The sequence below is a fragment of the Camelus bactrianus genome, chromosome 22 (assembly GCF_048773025.1).
Source record: "Camelus bactrianus isolate YW-2024 breed Bactrian camel chromosome 22, ASM4877302v1, whole genome shotgun sequence".
Classification (NCBI taxonomy): Eukaryota; Metazoa; Chordata; class Mammalia; order Artiodactyla; family Camelidae; genus Camelus; species Camelus bactrianus.
In genome coordinates, this window is record NC_133560.1 from 20,235,281 (window position 1) to 20,252,867 (window position 17,587).

At 55.1% G+C, this 17,587-nt stretch overlaps 1 protein-coding gene across 2 annotated transcripts; it reads left to right on the forward strand.

The window, feature by feature from the left end:
• The first annotated feature begins 2 nt into the window (after positions 1–2).
• COPE (COPI coat complex subunit epsilon) lies at positions 3–17,381 on the forward strand. 2 transcript variants are annotated; one of them, XM_074350376.1, is made up of 10 exons: positions 6–188; positions 7,036–7,098; positions 8,428–8,528; positions 11,300–11,452; positions 12,675–12,728; positions 13,236–13,317; positions 14,427–14,582; positions 15,883–15,951; positions 16,966–17,040; positions 17,178–17,381. In XM_074350376.1, exons 1-10 carry the CDS (start codon positions 63–65, stop codon positions 17,223–17,225), a joined length of 927 nt encoding a protein of 308 aa, XP_074206477.1. In that variant the 5' UTR covers positions 6–62; the 3' UTR covers positions 17,226–17,381. The 2 variants fall into 2 exon arrangements, with proteins under 2 accessions (XP_074206478.1, XP_074206477.1); XM_074350377.1 differs by lacking the exon at positions 12,675–12,728 and having other exon boundaries at positions 3–188.
• The last annotated feature ends 206 nt before the right edge of the window (positions 17,382–17,587 follow it).

Sequence of the window (17,587 nt, forward strand, 5' to 3'; positions counted from 1 at the left end):
GTGCCTCCCTGCTTCCGGCCAACGTGTCCGTCAGGAAGAGGAGTGGGTGAGAAGACGGAGACATGGCGCCTCCGGCCCCCGGCCCAACCTCCGGCGGCTCTGGAGAGGTGGACGAGCTGTTCGACGTGAAGAATGCCTTCTACATTGGCAGCTATCAGCAGTGCATCAACGAGGCGCAGCGGGTGAAGGTGCGGCAGTTCCGGGGCTGTGGGACGCTGGGGGCGGAGGTGGAAGACACTTCCTGGTGGCCGCGGGGTCGCTCTCTGTTTTAAAAAACCTCCTTCTTCTCCTCTCGCTGTCCCACTACACCACCACACCCCCGCGTCCCCATCTCTTCTGACCGTGGTGAGGAATTATCCGTGTCCCATGACAAAACTCAAAGCTGTAACAACACTTGGATACTTCTCATTCAGAGCGCTCACTGCGCCCTGGGAGGCATTTGAGTAAGAGAGGAGTTCGTATTCTTGTAGTAATAAGTGGTCATGATGCTACGGTAGAGTAGCATTAATAGCAACAACAACAGTAATAGTTCTTGTTTGTTGAGAGCCCACACTGTGCCGCCATACTCTCAGTACCCGTGAAGTAGGGACTGTTGTTTATCCTCATTTTACAGGTGAGAAAGCTCAAGAGAGAAATGGCTTTCTGCACATTACCCTGCCCCACTAGTCAGATTATTTCTCCCAAAACTTGCTCATTCATTTATTTATTCCTCATTGAGCATCTGTATGAGCCAGGCAGTGTATTAGTGCTGGGCTCCAAGCAGTGACAATATCTACACAACTCCCAGCTCTCTTGGAAACTTCAGCTCCCAAGGGAGGCAGACAGTAAACAAGTAAATAAACAAGATGCCCGGAGGTGGTGTGATGGAGACTGGTGGGAGTGAGTGTGGCTGTTTGAGAGCTAGAAAATAGAGCCCTGCAAGGTAGGGCCCAGCCAGTCAGGCAGTAGTGAGTGGGTGACAGGAGAGGGGGCAACAGGGGCCGTTAGCAGCATCTTTTAGGGAGGGACGTGGATATTACTCATATTTTGAGAGTGAACCACTGGAATTTTTTTTTTGTTAGTTGAAACATGGTTTATTTACAATGTTAGTTTCTGGTGTATAGCATAGTAATTTAGTTATACACATACACGTTTTCACTATAGATTACTACAAGATACTGATTATTGTTCCCTGAGCTATACACTAGGACCTGTTGCTTACCTGTTTTGTATACAGTAGTTTGTATCTGCTAATCCCAAACTCCTAATTTATCCCTCTCCCTCCTCTTCCCCTTTGGTAACCATAAGTGTGTTTTCTGTGTCTGAGTTTGAAGAATTTTTAAGAGCAGTGAACCTGACAGGGTCTTTGTCGGCCCTCAGGGTCTAGTGTTCTGAAGAGAGAATTACAACTTGAACCCTATACGGGTAAGGGGAGCTAGAAAGTGCTAAGTCAGAAATGGTGGGGGCTGCTTCACAGGGGAGTGATTAGATCAGGCCAGGCCTCTCTGACTGTCATTTGAACCTGAGACTGAACCTTGAGAAGGATCTCATCCCATAAGTTGTTGCAGAGGTGCTGGGGCATGGGTGAGCTCCAGGTAGTGAAGGCAGAAGAGGCTGGTGTAGCAAAAGTGGGGCGAGGACGACAGGGGAGATGAATAATGAGGTGGGCAGAGGCTTGGGCAGGGCCCTGGGGACCACAGCAGGGGTTTGGATTTTATCAAAGGTGTGGGAGGCCATGGTGGGAGGCTGTCTGAGTACTGATCAAGGAAGTGGCAGATGTCTTCTCAGAGGCAGCCAGAGGGTTGGGTGGAATTTGGATTCTGAAGGAGAGGCTTGCTTTCCCTCCTGGTCTTTGGCAGTGAACTGGATGTCCCTGAGCATCATCTATATAAATAGGGACAAAACCCCAAACTGACTTCAGGAAGAGGTCAGAATTTGCTGTAATAACATTTGCATGATTGTATTAGTTTCCATGGCCACGGTGACAAATTACCACAAGTAACAGCTTAAGGCAACACATTTATATCACAGCTTCTGTAGGTCAGAAGTCCAGCGTGGCTCTCACCAGGCTAAAATCAAGGTGTTGGCCCGGCTGTGTCCTTTCTGGAGGTTCTAGGGAAGAACCAGCTTCCAAACTTATTCAGAGTGCTGCCTCTTAGCCAGGGGCCACTCTTAGCTCCTAGAGACTTGTAGAGGTTTCTCTCCAGTCCTCAACCTCACACATCTCCCTTCCAACTCAGACCCAGGCACAGGGTTCTCAAGTTTGGAGTCTCTCGAATTTCACCTTCTTCATTCCATTTATCTAAAAGCCCTTGGTTTTTAAGGGCTTCTGTGATTAGACTGGACCCTCCTGGATAACCCAGGTTAGTCTCCCCATTTTAGGGTCCATAACCTAATCACACCTGTTAAGTCTCTCTTGTGATGTAATGTCAGCTGTTCATAGGTACTGGCGTGGACTTCTCTGGGGGACCTTATTCCATTTAGCACCCCAGTTGTTATGTGCCTCTCTGCTGGGGTACTGTCGACCACGACAAGATTGAGACAGACCTGGGCTGAAATTCTGTCTCTTCTATGTTCTGTCTGCAACCAGGGCAGAGTCATTGCACCTCTCTGAGCCTCAGTTTCCCTTCCTGGGAATGATGACACTCATCTCAGGGTCCCTGTGAGATTCAGCATCATAGTCATGTTCTGCCTTTCATCTTCGGCTGTGTCTGTCCTGCATACGTCACAGCAGTACATTCTTTGAGTCTTATTGTGTCATAATCAAACTTTACCACGCTGCTGAAAGAACCAGCATACCCTGTTGTACATAGAGAGTGATGGAAAACAAAGGATACAGGGTGGGAGGCACATAATAGCTAGTGGTAGAGCACGTGCTTAGCATGCACGAGGTCCTGGGTTCAATCCCCAGTATCTCTGTTTTTAAAAAAAAACAAGAACAAAAGGAAACTAGATCAGCAGTCGCCCTTGCTGGAGGCACACTGCAGCCCAGTCTCTGAGCTGGGGGACCTGGCACCAACCAAGGCGTTCTCCCTGATGCATCCAGAAGAGTGGGAGTACTATCCCTGCTGAGCCATTTGATGTGATTTAGTTCTATTCCACGGGCCACCTGAACCTTCTGGGTTGAATGGTGTCCCCAAAAAGATATGTCCACCTGGAGCCTGTGAATGTGCCTTAGTTGGAAAAAAGGTCTTTGCAGATGTAATTCAGTGAAGGATCTCCTGATGAGATCAGCTGGGATTTAGGTTAGGCCCGAAATCCATTGACTGGTGTCCTTCTAAGAGAAACGCAGAGAGAGGTTTGAGGCAGATTGGAAAAGATGGAGGCAGAGGTTGAGGTGATGTAGCCACAAGCCAAGCACTACCTGGAGCCACCAGAAGCTGGATGAGGCAGAGACAGTCCTCCCATAGAGCCCAAGGAGGGAGCATGGCCCTGCTGACACCTTGATCTTGGACTTCTGGCCTCCAGAACCACGAGAGAATAAGTTTCTGTTGCTTTAAGCCACCTAGTTTGTGGTTAGTCATAGTGGCCCCAGCAACTTTAGACGGGCACCACCCGAGGCAGCCCCAGGTAGAATATCTGGTGTATTGTTACACTGGCACTGGCACGATGTTTTTCCTCTTGTCAGACATTACTTAAGTGCCCACAAGGTGGCAGGCACCGCACAGGTATTGAGGGTGAAACAGTGAAGAAAGTCTTTAGGAGCTGACTGGCTAGTATGGTCAGGTGACTGATGGCCACACTGGACAGTAAGGGGAAGGGGCGTGAGCCCCCCATCACTGGCCTCCCTGTACAGTACCCCTTGCCCTCAGGCCTGGGTGAAAGCCTTTTGGGGCCACCCTGGGACTGGGTATTGTGGGTGGAATGTGGCCTTCTGAAATTTCTGGCTTTTGAGCTCCCAGGTGATTCTGATGAGCAGTCAGGACTGGGCACCATAGCCTCACCTGGCAGCATGCATTAGAGTCCCTAGGGTTCCCTGGTCTACACGCCTGTCCTTGTTCTTTTTTGTTTTTGCTGGGGCGGGGCGGGGGCGTGAATTAAAATTTTTTTTAACTATGTATTTTACAGTATCATATTTTTTAAAATTTGTTTATTATTATTTTATTTGGGGGGGGAGGTAATTGGGTTTTTATTTATTTACTTACGTTTAATGGAGATACTTGGGATCAAACCCAGGACCTTGTACTTGGTAGGCACGCTCTCTGCCACTGAGCTATACCCTCCCCCCAATATCATATTTTTTAAATTGAAGCATAGTTGATATACAATATTATATGTTACAGGTATACAATATTAAATTATACTCCATTTATAGTTATAAAATATTGGCTATATTCCCATGGTGTACAATACATCCTTGTAGCTTATTTTATACCTGATAGGTTGTTCCTCTTAATCCTCTATCTCTATCTTGTCCCTCCCCCTTCCCTCTCCCCACTGGTAACCACCAGTTCCTTCTCTACATCTGTGAGTCTTTTTCTTTTCTGTTATATTCACTAGCTTGCTGTATTTTTTTAGATGCCACATGTAAGTGGTATCTTATAGTATCTGTCTGTCTCTGTCTGACTTACCTCACTTAACATAATGCCCTCCAAGTCCATCCGTGCTGTACACCAGAAACTGATAAAACATTTAAAATCAACTGTATTTCAATTAAAAAGCAAGCAAACAACCCATTTAAAATATGGACAGAAGAACTTATCAAACACTTTTCCAAAAGCAGAAATGCCGATGGCCAACAGGAACATGAAAAACTGCTCAATATCACCAATATTAGGGAAATGCAAATCAGAATCACAATGAGACGCCATCTCACACCTGTCAACGTGGCCATCGTCAGAAAGAACCCAAATAACAAAATGTTGGCAAGGACATGGAGGAAAGGGAACCCTTGTACGCTGTTGGTGGGAATGTAAATTGGTGCAGCCACTATGGAAAACAATATGGAGATTTTCTCAAAAACCCAAAAACAACCACCGCATGGCCCAGCAATTCCACTCCTGGGCTTACACCTGAGAAAACAAAAATATTAATTCAAAAAGACACATAGACCCTAATGTTAACAGCACACCATTTACAATCGCCAAGACGTGGAAGCATCCCAAGTGCGCATCAACAGACGAATGGACAAAGGAGATGTAGCACATACATGCAATGGGCTACAACTCACCCATAAAAAGGAAGGATATTTTGCCATTCGCAGCCCTTCATTCACTTTTTTTTCACTTCAAAAACCAGAATTTTATGACTGGCATAAACATTTCCATTGCATCAAAAACAACGAAATACCTAGAAATATTATTGCGTATTATTGCGTATTATTATTTTTAATGTCTACTTTCTCTGTTCTTATTTTTTTTCTTTTTTGGGGGGAGGTAATTTACTTGTTTATTTAGTTTTAGAGGCGGTACCGTGGATCAAACCTAGGACCTTGTGCCTGCTAAGCAAGTGCACTACCACTTGAGCTACACCCTCCCCTTCTAGGTTTATTATTTTTCTTAATATTTCTTTTTCTCTAAATGGAGGTACAGGGGATTGAACCCAGGACCTCATACATGCTAAGTACACACTCTACCGCTGAGCTGTACCCTCTCCTCCGTCCCTGTTCTTATTCTTATGCCTCCGAGAAGCTCTTCTCTGGCTGATGGAGAGGGTCGTGAGTGTCTGCATGTGGGTCTCAGTGACACCTTGGTAGTCCTGCAGGGTCAGTGGTGGTGCCTGTTTTACAGATTGGGCAGCCGAGGCTCAGGGTTTTCTCTGGGACCCTGGTCCCCCAGGGCGTCCCACTGTGTCCTCACATCAAAGACACAGAGCCAGCATTTGGCCCTTTTTTTTTAACTGAAGGCAGTGTGGGAACCCCAGGTGGGTCATCCTCAAGAATGTCCACCTCTCAGGGTCATTTGAGAGTCATTTATTTAGAAAACACCATGTTCCAAATCATGGCTAGATCTTCAGCCTGGCCACCAAGGCCAGAGCAAGCTGCTGGGACCCTGCGGCGAAGTTGGCCTGAGTCAGGCTGGGGCCAGGAGCCAGGTTTCTTGTTCGCAGTCTCCCTTTGCCTGGGAGGAGAACGTGTTCACCGCCCTCACACCCTCAGGCTGGGAAGAAGAAAGCGTGGTGACTAGGAGTCTGGTTCTTGGCCTCGAGGGAGGGCAGTCCTCGTGTGCTCCCACCAGTGGGGCTCCAGACCCTTTGTCCCTGTGCTGTGGCAGCTGGACAGGCCAGTCTGTCTGCTTTTTCCCAGGCCCTGTGCTTTGGAGGCCATTGAGGTGGCAGCTCCAAGGTGGTCAGGCCCCCTTCCCACGTCACTTTCCTCTCCTAGACCCCGAGTGGCCTGTCCTTGCACCCTCTGGGCCGAGCTGCTGTGTGCCCACCTGCCCCAGGGACTGTGGGGCCTACAGGAAGTCATCCAGCATCCCAGGACATGGTCCAAAGCTGTCATCCTGAGGAAGGGTCCCTCTCCTGCCCACAACCTCGTGGGGGCCTTCCTCAGGGTCCTGCAGTGAACCCTGTATAAGGTCACCTCCGTCCTACTTCTTGGCTCTGCGGTGGCTGGGCTGAGGGGGTGTGGTCCATGGACCTTGTCCTTGAGTACAGGGCGGTCCCCAAGGTCTCACCCAGTCTGGCTAGACCCGGACATCACTGCTCTGGGGCAGCTAAGCTGAGTTCACTCAGAGAGGTCCTCTGAGTGAGGCAAACCTCCATTTCTTCTGTTTGTCATGTTTAAAGAATGTTTTGAAACGAAAGCAGGACACGAACAAACTGCGTGGAAATATTTGTTATAGAAAGTCAACTGCCCTTCACACATCTCCGCCCAGGTCCTGTCACTTCTCCAGCATCGACCCTCCATCTCCCGATAGGCATTTTTTCTCTGCTTTTATAAACCCAGACACCAGAACATCCCCTCTACAACCCACCCCTACTGCCGCCAACATCCTTGGACCACCTGTAATATTGAGCAGCTTGTTATTTGATCTGCTGCACCCTGCGGTCCTTCCCCATTGGCATGAGTGGGCATGTGGCCCCAAGAGTCCTGACCTGCCTCTGTATCCACAGCCATCAAACCCAGAGAGAGATGTGGAAAGGGATGTCTTCCTGTACAGAGCGTACCTCGCACAGGTGAGTGTGGGCGCTTGACCGTGACTGCCAATGCCCCGGGAACAAGAGTAAGGAACAGAGTGCTGGCGGGGGCAGGGACCACGAGCAGCTGGTGTGGCCACCACAAGTAGGTGGCCATGTCACTGAGGTTCTGGACTGTCAGGCCAGAGGGCCAGTGTTGGGATTTCTTGCTTTTCTTTTTTTACTTAACTGGTAGATTTTACTTGTCCAGGACAATTTTAGGTTTACAGAATAACTGAGCAGATGGTAAAGAGAAATTCAAATCCCCACCCCCACCCCCACCCTCCAGGCATTTTCTCTTATTAATGTTTTAGGTTGGTGGAGTGCTTTTGTTAACAATTGATGCACCAACACTGGCATTGTACTTGAGTCCACAGTTTAGACACTAGGGTTTTTAAAATGCAGCATTACCCTGGTAATACGATCAGAGTGCATTCCCCTGTTCTAAAAACAATCCAGATGGTGCAGACAGGACTGAACTCTGCTCTGCCCCATTCCCACCCCAGGCCCACGGTGCGGATGTGGCCACCAGCCTCTGGCCGACCTTGTCCCCCAGCCACAGCCCTAGATGCTCTGTCTTGGGCACTAGCTCCACAGATACCCCCACCTCACATCAGGCCTCTGATAGCTTCCTGGATCTGTTTGCATCTTTCTCTCTACAAAGTGTTCTGGAGCCTGATGAGACTCCCCTCTTAGGGACCAGGTGCTTTTCACCCCCTGACCTCCAAGGTCACAGTCCCAGACTGCGTGGCCCCAGCAGAGTAGAGTGCCCGGTGTGCCCCAGAATCTCCTTGGATATGTTCATATATATGTATGTATGTGCACACGTGTGTACGTACACTTTAAAGATGATCATTTGTAGATACATGGCAGTGAAAACGTCAAAACTGTTTAGAAAGAAATACAATGAGAAATGGGTCCCTGATTCCTATTCCCCTCCCAGCAGTGACCTCCCTGCTGGGTGTCTGTCGGGGGGATACGTGTTCTACTCAGTAAAGGAAACATACCCAGACCCCCCTGCCCCACAGCTGGCGGGGCCCTCACCCTGTCACCTCACCACCGTTGGCTGGGCGGTGACCCACCAGGGTCTCCAGATAGAACAGTGGGCAGTGTGGCCTGACAGGCAACAGGTGATGCTGTGCTGGCTTCCACAGTGGGCTCCAGCGGAGGTGGCACCATGGACTGAGGGGTCCCTGGGGGAGATGGGTGCCAGCCCTGGGTGTTGGGGCTCCACCAGTGTGATACTGGAGCCAAGAAGTTGGCTCTGAAAATAGATAAACCCCATGAGGAGGTCAGGCAGAACTGACAGTGTGCCTGTCTTGACCACAGAGGAAGTTCGGCGTGGTGCTGGATGAGATCAAGCCCTCCTCGGCCCCTGAGCTCCAGGCCGTGCGCATGTTCGCAGAGTACCTGGCCAGCGACAGCCGCCGGTGAGGATGGGCGGGAGGGTGGGCCAGGGGCTTGGTGGATGGGCCTGGGTGGGAAGAGGACGCGGTGTCTGGTTGGCATCCCTCTGCTCTCTCACCTCTGAGCCTCGTTTTCCCTTACCTGCCCGGGGCAGGGCAGGGCTGGACCCTGCTTCAGAGGGGTCTTGGGGGGAATCGGAGGTGAGGACTTGTGTGCAGATAGCTAACAACTGTGAGGGCCTCCTTGTTGCCAGGAGGGCCTCCCTGGAGACAAAAGTTTGGGGACCCTGTAGCCAGTCTTCAACCATTGCTACTCGTGCACTGTGCAGGTGAGGGAGTAGCGGCTGCACCACCCGTCCAGCATCTTCCCAGGATGGGGGCCCAGGTGACGGGTGGGAGGGGACACACCAAATCCTCTCCTGAGCTGGGTGTCCACCCTGTGCTGCGGACCACCAGTCATCAAGCTCCCTCAAGTGGTGGCCAGGAGAGGCAGGGGTCAGGGCATGGGGACCTGGAAGAACTGAGCATCCCTGGAGCAGGCCCCCTGTGCTCTGCTGCTCAGTGTGTGGTCTGAGACAGCTTGCAGTCCAGCCCTGCTGGCCTCAGGCAGTTCCTGCTCAGGCGGGTTCCTGGGCTGCTCTCCTGCCCAGGATGCTCGCCCAGGGGCTTGTGTGCACACACCTCCACAGGTGGGAGCCATGTGGCCCTGCCTCCCCTGTGCATGAAGCACCAGCCTGACCCAGCAGGCCCCACAGCCCCTCTGTACCTCGGTTTCCCTCAGCTTCGGAATGGGCTGGTCATGAGGCTGCCTGGGATTGTGAAGGTAAAACACTCCGCAGGGGGTGGCTGGCATAGAAGGACCACGGCACAGCCTGTGACAGAGATGCCTTGCTCTGTGGGCCGACCCCTGCCTCCGCTCCTCGTGGAGGGCAGCGCCCTGGGCGCCATGGCCCGTAATCAGGCTCCTTCGTCTACAAAGAGGCTTGAGGAGTTATCTGTGAGCAGTGGCAGCTGATTAGGGGTCCCCAAAAGACACTTCCATGTCCTGACCCCTGGAATCTGTGAATGTGACCTCACTGGAAGTGGGGTCTTTGCAGATGTAGGTAGTTAAGGATCTTGAGAGCATCTTCTAAATCCAGTGACTGGCGTCTTCATGAGAGACAGGAGAGAAGAAGACACAGTGGAAGGCTGTGTGAAGATGGAGGCAGAAAAATCTGGGTGGAACAGACACAAGCCAAGAGTTGTCCCAGCAGCTGAGGGAGAAGCCTGGGACAGATTCTCCCTCAGAGCCTCCAGGAGAATCCGACCCTGCCCACACCTTGATTTCACACTGCTGGCCTCCAGAACTGGGAGAGGATACATTCCTGTTGTTTAATTCTGCCCTCTTCACCCTAGCTTGTGGTGCTTTGTGACAGCAGCCCTGGGAAACTAAGACAGATGGCCTCATAAGGCCATCATGTCATCTGCTCCGCACTTCGCTCACCAGGGTAACAAACCCCATTCTCCTTCCGGGGGTGGTGGCTGATGTGAGCGTTACAGAAAAGAATCTGCAGGAAGCACGTGGCGTGGAGCCAGTGCTCAGGAAAGCAGAGCATGTCCATCCTGACAGCACGAACTGCTGCCCCACGCAGACTGCTGGGCAAGCAGGTGGTGAAGGTGCAGGAGCCCGGACGGATGACTGCAACCTGTTCCAGTTACAACGTGCGACACCTTGTATGTCACAGTAGTGAGCAGGCAGCGTGTTCACACCCTGTGTGTCAGGAACCAGGCAGGAAGCTTAGTGAGGAGGCTTGGGAACTCCTCACACCAACCCTGTGTGACCCCTGTACACTTCTGCTGTGCAGAGTGGGGAACAGACTCATTTGAAGTTATTTGTCCATCAGGCACCTCTGGAGGGTGCACAGAGAGTGACAGGTGTGTCCCTGCCCTCCAGCGGCCCGCAGGTACAGGCACTTGGCCAACAGCCCCCAGCAATCCATGTGAAACATACACGTTTGTCGAGACTGTGAGGATCCCAAACCATAGCTTTTGTCCAGCAGTGACATGGAGCCGGGCCCTTGCCTCCCTTTTCTCATTAACTGTTCAGCAACCCTTTGAAGCAAGGGGTCCCGGCTCTTTGTTTCAGTTAAGAAGACCATGGCTCAGGTGTCCTGTGACACGTGGTGCCACAGGTGGGTCCTCAGCCAAGCCCTGGACTCCAGCCTGCTGCTGGCCCCTAGCCTAGCACACTGCCCACTTGCTGGGAGCAGCTAGCATGCCAGGCCCAGGAACCAAGGGCAGCCACGCTGGCAGTGGGGCATCCTGCACAGCCACCCTCAGGACCCCCTGCTGAGATCACTCACCTCCTGGGGAAGGTGGTGATATCACCATTGTGAGATCCACCTGTCTAGTAGCCTCATGTCCCCTTGGGGGTGCCCCTGGTCAGCCAGCTGGTCCTTCTGCATCCAGGGGTGGTGTTGACACCTTAGCCCCCAGGCACTGAGGGCCGGGGGAACTCAAAGCCTGGGCAGTCATTTGTGCTGCTTCGTGGGCAGAGCCCCTCCTGCACCACATCTCCCCACAGGGCCTGGAGCATCCTGACCCCACTTCTCCTGGCCTTCTCCCTCCTGGATGAGGGGTCAGAAGTGCCTGGTGGGAAGGCACCCAGTGGGGCTCGGCAGAGACAGCTGGGCCCATTCTGCCCCCTGCTGCTTTGTGCCCCTGGGCACGTGACTCGCCCTCTCTGGGCCTGTCTGTTCCCACAATGGTGAGGCCTTCCGCCCCTGCCTTGGGCCCTGAGATGCCATGTCTGGTAGGGATGCGATCGTGGCTGAGCTGGACCGGGAGATGAGCAGGAGCGTGGACGTGACCAACACCACCTTCTTGCTGATGGCTGCCTCCATCTACTTTCACGACCAGAACCCGGACGCAGCCCTGCGCACTCTGCACCAAGGGGACAGCCTGGAGTGGTGAGTGGACACCCGCACCAGGGGACCGGCCAGTGTGAGTGGCCCTTCTGGTGTCCAGGCAGCTCAGGGCCTCATCAGCCATCGTCATAGGAACAGCGAGGGGGGCTGCTCTGAAAGACTGGGGCCGGGGGGGAGCGCAGTCCTCCATTTAGGCTGCAGCTCTTGTTCTTAGTCCAGAGACACTCTTTTCTGCACGTCTGGGCCGCTGCTCCAAGGACATGGCACCCAGGGCTGAAAACTCTCTGTTCCCAGCAGCAGAGCAGAAAGCACTTTTGTCTTTCTGTACCCTCCCTTCCCCCACAAAGCCTTGTGTTCCTCTGCCCTGGGCCCTGGCCTTTCTGTGTTCTCCCTGGACCCCCTGAGGCTGGCCCTCTGGGCGCTCCAGGCCTGGGCACTAGAGCTCCAGACAGCATGCCGTCAGCTCCACCCCCACCAGGAGGTGGCTCTGGGCTGGTGCTGTGTCCAGGGTGCTGCAGCCAGGGCTCCAGCCCCGGAGGGCACAGCCACTCTCCCTGTGAGCTCTGGTTTCTGCCTTCCCTCGGCTAGTTGGTCACCGCCTGTTCCTTCTATGCCTGTTTATGTCCCACCTCAATCCAGAGGAGAACTTGCACTTGCAGCACCTTAGAAACAGGCTTGTACGTGGCTGATGTGGTGGATGCCACGAGGGTTTCTCATGCTCCTCCTTGGCCTGGTCTGGGTGCTAGATCACATTCTGGTGGGAAAACTGGGGAACAAGCGGCCACATCAATGATCACAACCACAGCTGTCTCAGCCGGAGAGGGGAGCCCTGGGTGTGGGCCCCCAAGGCAGGGAACAGCTGCTCCCTACGCAGAGGTCCATCTGGAACTGCATTTGGAAAGGGGAGAGGGGTACAGATGGGGGCGCCAGCCACTGCGGGGTGGGAAGGGAGTGGGCTACAGGCCTGGATGGAGCCCCTGCCCTGGGGACCCCATGAGAGCTCCCAGCCCCGAGCATGCTCAGCAGTGACAGGCAGGAGCGCAGGTCCTGGGAAGTGATGGGCCGCCCAGGGCAGCGAGCAGCACCTGGGTCTGAATTTGGTTCTGCTGGGTGCCAGTCAGCCTCAGTGTTCCCCTCTACAAGGCAGGGCTGGTAGCCCAAGCACTTATAGGAAGTTTCTGGGAAGCGGCACCCACATGGAGCAAGCTCCTGGTGGGAACATAAAGTGGGTGGGGGTTCGCTGACTGCCCACCCTACCCCCCAGCATGGCCATGACGGTGCAGATACTGCTGAAGCTAGACCGCCTGGACCTCGCGCGGTAAGCCTCTCCCCACCTGGACCACCTGGACCACCTGGGGCCCCTGGGCTGTGGCCTGTGTGTCGGGGATATCTGAGCAACAGCCAGACCGTGTTGGGACCCTGTGTTCTCCAGAAATTGGGCCTCTGCAAGGGCGCACTTAGCATGGAGACCATCCCAAGCCCTCCCCTGGCCCAGAGCATCAGTGATGCATGTTTCTCCATTTATTTCATTCCAGTCTGTTGGGGTGACACACCATCGCTTACCTACTCGTCCCTGCAGGGTGTTGCTGGGGACAAGGGGAGTCACTCACTGTGCCTCAGTTTCCTTCTGTGAGGCAGGCAGCGGGGCCTATTTTGCAGGGTTGGGGTGGCCTTCACAAGTATGCAGGGGAGTGTGTAGCCATGGGTTGGGGGTGGCTGGGCTAGGGCCCAAGGTTCTGGGGCCTCACCAACAGGGAACTTGGAGGGCACTGTCTGGGCTACTTAGTCACTGGGCACTCTCTGGCCTCTCTCCTCTGCCCCCCAGGAAGGAGCTGAAGAAAATGCAGGACCAGGATGAGGACGCCACCCTCACCCAGCTGGCCACCGCCTGGGTCAACCTGGCTGTGGTGAGCACCTAGGTTGTGCAGGGGTGAGGGACAGGAATGTCAGGGAGCCAGGAGGTGGAGGCTTCTGCCTGTGTCCTGCACTGGCTGCTTCTCTTGGGAGGGTGCAGGTTTGGGATTCCACGGATGCGCTGGGCCTCCCACTTCCTTTGGGGCCAGTCCCCTGTCCCCTGGAGGAGCCCCAGCCCAGGGTGCTCTGGCACTTTTTCCCCCTCACTCAGGCTTCCTGTGGCTTGGCCAGGGCTGGAGTGAACAGACTAGGGGGCTCTAGAAGCAGACTCTATGCCTCTCCCTGCATGCCTTCCAGGATGCATGGAACCGATCTGCCCCAGGCTTGGCTGCTGCTCAACCTGCTCTCCCAGCTCCTGGCACAGGGTCGGTGCCAGTGTCCCTGTCATGCTTTCCCCTGAGCCCAGTCCCCCTTCCCCCGCATGCCTGGGCACCCCCTCTCCTGGCAGCAGCCCCTTTTCTGGATTTTGGCCTTTGGCTTCCTTTCTCTGAGTCGCTCTTTTGTGCAGGCCTCTTAAAATGTGCTCCCTGTCTGTGTGCATCTGCACTTCCCTTTCGGGGGCTGAGGCCTCACCCCGGCTGGTTTCCAGTCCCTCTTCAGTTTAGTGGGACAAACCCCAACAGCTCTCTCCAGTAGCCTTGCATTTTTTCACAAGCACTCTTGGTCTCAGGCTGCCCTGCAAGTGTGACGCTGTATCTTTAGCGGGTGGACAAAACCTTCTATTCAGAGTCCGAGTAGTCAGGGTCAGGGCTGGTGGTCATGGAGCCGAGGCCGGCCCTGACGGCCACGTGACCCAGTGGTCTCAGCTCAGACCTGGTCCAGCCGCCTGGCACTGATTTTGCCCCTGGAGCCGAGGCTTCCACGTCTGTAAATGGAGGGCTTAGGGAGCCAGCTGTGAGAGGGTTGCTTGGGCCCTTTGGCACAGCACAAGCAGCACAGAGCTCTCTGCAGGGAAGAGGGCAGTGCCCACGGAGTGCCTGCCGTGGGCCAGCCATGCTGGGATCATCTCCACCAGGTGCTGGGCTCACGCCAGGAGGGAGCAGGCAAGGGTAGCACCGGGCATCAGGGCGGCAAAGCAGTGATGGCGAAACTGTCTGTGCAGGGTGGTGAGAAGCTGCAGGATGCCTACTACATTTTCCAGGAGATGGCTGACAAGTGCTCGTCTACCCTGCTGCTGCTCAACGGGCAGGCAGCCTGCCACATGGCCCAGGGCCGGTGGGAGGCCGCCGAGGGCGTGCTGCAGGAGGCGCTGGACAAGGTACGGGCAGGTGACAGGGAGTACTGCGTGGGCTTGCTGCAGAGGCCCATGGGCATGACGGAAACAGGTGCGGCAGAGACCCCCACGGGCCTGCCTTGTGGCCCCTAGGAGTTTTAATGCCTAAAAATCGGGATTGCAAATGAAAATCCTGATTCTAGCTTCTCTTGGGGATAGGAGGATCCCATCAGCCTGGGCCTCGGTTGGCCTGAGCTCAGTGGACACACATGCCCCGCCTCCTCTTCACAGTCACCTTGGCTGCCTCTCGAGGTGGTCCTTCACGTGGGTCTGTGCTTGGGAGAGACACCCACCATTCAGTTCCTAGGGGAGAGCAGGCTGCAGATGGGATTTGTCATCTGTGCCCCCACCTTGAACAGAGGGACTGAGAGTGCTGCCTTCTCAGGGCCGCCACAGTTGTCTTCTCCCGACCGACATCTGAAACATTTTTTGCTGTTAAGAGAAACTGACACCAGTGGGAAGTTTCTCCCTGCTCATCTCGGCGAGGGGCCGAGCTATCATCAGAAGGTTGTTTGCCAAGTGGGGACACAGGTGCCCCTGCGGGCTGCTGTCATCAGGCTGCACATGGGGAGCCGCCTCCTTGACCAGGGTGCCCAGTGCTGGGGTGGGGGGGGGGGTGGAGATTTGAGTCTCTGCAAAGAAGGCAGCGCGAGTAGAGCCAGGTCTGTGTGGAGCCAGGGCCAAGCAGCCCCTAGGGCCGGTGGCGCCACGCGTCCTGGGCAGTGCGACCCTGCCGCGTCTCCACCGGGGGCTCTGGCTGGTGCTCCTGGCCAGGGCAGCAGCCGGCCCGATTCCCAGGGTTCCCTGTGCCTCAGCCCAGTATGGGCGGGTTGGGTGAGGTCACCCACTTGGAGGTTCTGGTAATTTCCCACAGCTTCCTGCCAAGGCCCCTGGGGACCAGGCGGACCAGGCGGGGTCTGCCCCACGGTCCCAGGCCTCGTCATCGCAGCAGGAGTAGCTCGCTGGGCTGTGACAGATTGAGTCTGCCTCGGGTTGGGCTCTGTTACTTTCAGATTTGTGGTAAATACACCCCTCCCAAATCACAATAAGGAAGGGGTCCCATGTTTCAAGTCTGGTCTGCAAGTGAAGCAACAAACTCAGGGAAAGCAGCTGGCATGAGGAGGCAGAAGGGAGGGCCCTGAGGTCACCGCCGTACAGAAAGGCCAGTGTAGGGGGCACGCTGGGTCTTGCAGCCCCAGCCCTTCCTGAGATGGAAGTGAGTGGGCCAAGTCCAGGGGCCTGGAGGAGCTGACCTTGTCCGTTCAACGAACCCCTGTGTTTCCAGGACAGTGGCCACCCGGAGACTCTGATCAACCTCATCGTCCTGTCCCAGCACCTGGGCAAGCCTCCTGAGGTAGGGCCTTCTCCACCCCCAGCCAGGTGCAGGAGGGTTTTCCAGCCCTCACGATGCCTGCCTGGGGTGGGTGGGTGGTCTCTGGTGTGGCCCCAGCTTCAGAGGAAACTTGAGGCCTCGGGGTCTGGACTTTAGCGTTGGCCTGGGTAGGGGCAGAAACCAGCTCACCATGAGTGGGTGCAGTTGCCGTCAGCCCTGGGAAGTTGGCATTGCAGGTGGTTCCCCAGGGCCTCTACCCTGGCCAGGGCTGCAGTGCAGGTCAGCTGCTCTGTGGGTCCTGTGGGCAAGTGAGCTGAGGCTCAGGGCTCTGGGGCTGGGACACAGAAAGGGAGCTCGGGAGCAATCCTGGCAAGTCTACTTTATCTGAGGGCAGGGACGGAGGACAGTGGGCACCATTTAGGTGACTGACCCAGCTGGCCAGGGACCTGCCCCAGGGCTTCGTGATGATCTGTCACTAGTTCCTTGTAGAAGGACCCCCAGGCAGCCTCAGGGCTGGGGTGGTGCAGGACAAACAGGACGACCCTCCCACTCACCCCAGAAATAACCATGCACCAGTCTCGGAGAAACAGAACCAGACGCCCCCAGCCCCACACAGTCAGGCCCGGGCCTGGCGGGGAAGGCAAGGCTGGGAGCGAGGGCTCTGCCTGAGCCCCGTTCCAGTCCCCAGAACAAACCTATCTCCCTTCTCAACCCTGGCCTCTCTGACCTGCCCTCCACCTCTTCTGGCCCCCTGCCTCTCCCAGGGCCTGGGTCCCTGCCCAGCCCACTTCCCTGAACCCCATGGTGTATCCTTCAACCATGTGCCAAGTGCAGGCTCCTTGCCAGGTGGTGCTCACCCACCCTGCAGGTCTTCTCTAATTCAGGCTGATTCCATGATGGGGTGTTGGAGAATGTGGGGAGATTAGGGCTCCTGCCTAGGTCTGGCTGGGTGGCCCTCATTTCACCCCGCACCCTGCCCTGCAGGGGAAAGGCACATGGGGTCCCCATATTTACCTAACCTTGTCTCCTCCACAGGTGACAAATCGTTACCTGTCCCAGTTGAAAGATGCCCACAGGTCCCACCCCTTCATCAAGGAGTACCAAGCAAAGGTGAGCCCTTGTAGGTGGCCCGTCTCTGAGCCCCAGACCCCCCAGGCCCTGTCAGGCAAGGCCTGGAACTCGGGACCTGGCTCACAATTTCTCCCTTTTCTCTTTCTGCCCCTTGCCACCCCCGATTCATGCTGAAGGAGAACGACTTTGACCGGCTGGTGCTGCAGTACGCCCCCAGTGCCTGAGGCCGGCCCCAGAAGCTCTTCCTGAGCCGTGGGAATACAGGGCCAGGGCCGTGCTGTCCTCTCCACCAGGCACTTGCTGTTTGGCCAGAAGCAGAGGCTGGAAGCCCAGCCCAGCCTCGCTTTTGTCAATAAACGTCTCCACCCCAGTTATCCTCACCCGATCTGTGTTTGCTCTAGTCACTTTGATGGGGGCATGTGGGAACCAAGGCCTGGTTGGGAGGGGCCCAGGCACCACTGCCCAGGGCTATTCCTGGGAGAGGGCCCTGGTGACCAGGGTCTGTGAACAACAGCTGCAGACTCTTCCTGCCCCTTCAGACAGCCACCCTGTGCTGCCAAGCTGCGGGTGCCACAGCCATGCCACC

Bases quoted from the DNA above. Each gene is read 5' to 3' on its own strand.
- COPE (XM_074350376.1), top strand. From the start codon at position 63: ATGGCGCCTCCGGCCCCCGGCCCAACCTCCGGCGGCTCTGGAGAGGTG. The intron at 189-7,035 runs GTGCGGCAGTTC...CTGTATCCACAG, and splicing joins ACGAGGCGCAGCGGGTGAAG to CCATCAAACCCAGAGAGAGA. The intron at 11,453-12,674 runs GTGAGTGGACAC...CCTACCCCCCAG, and splicing joins CAAGGGGACAGCCTGGAGTG to CATGGCCATGACGGTGCAGA.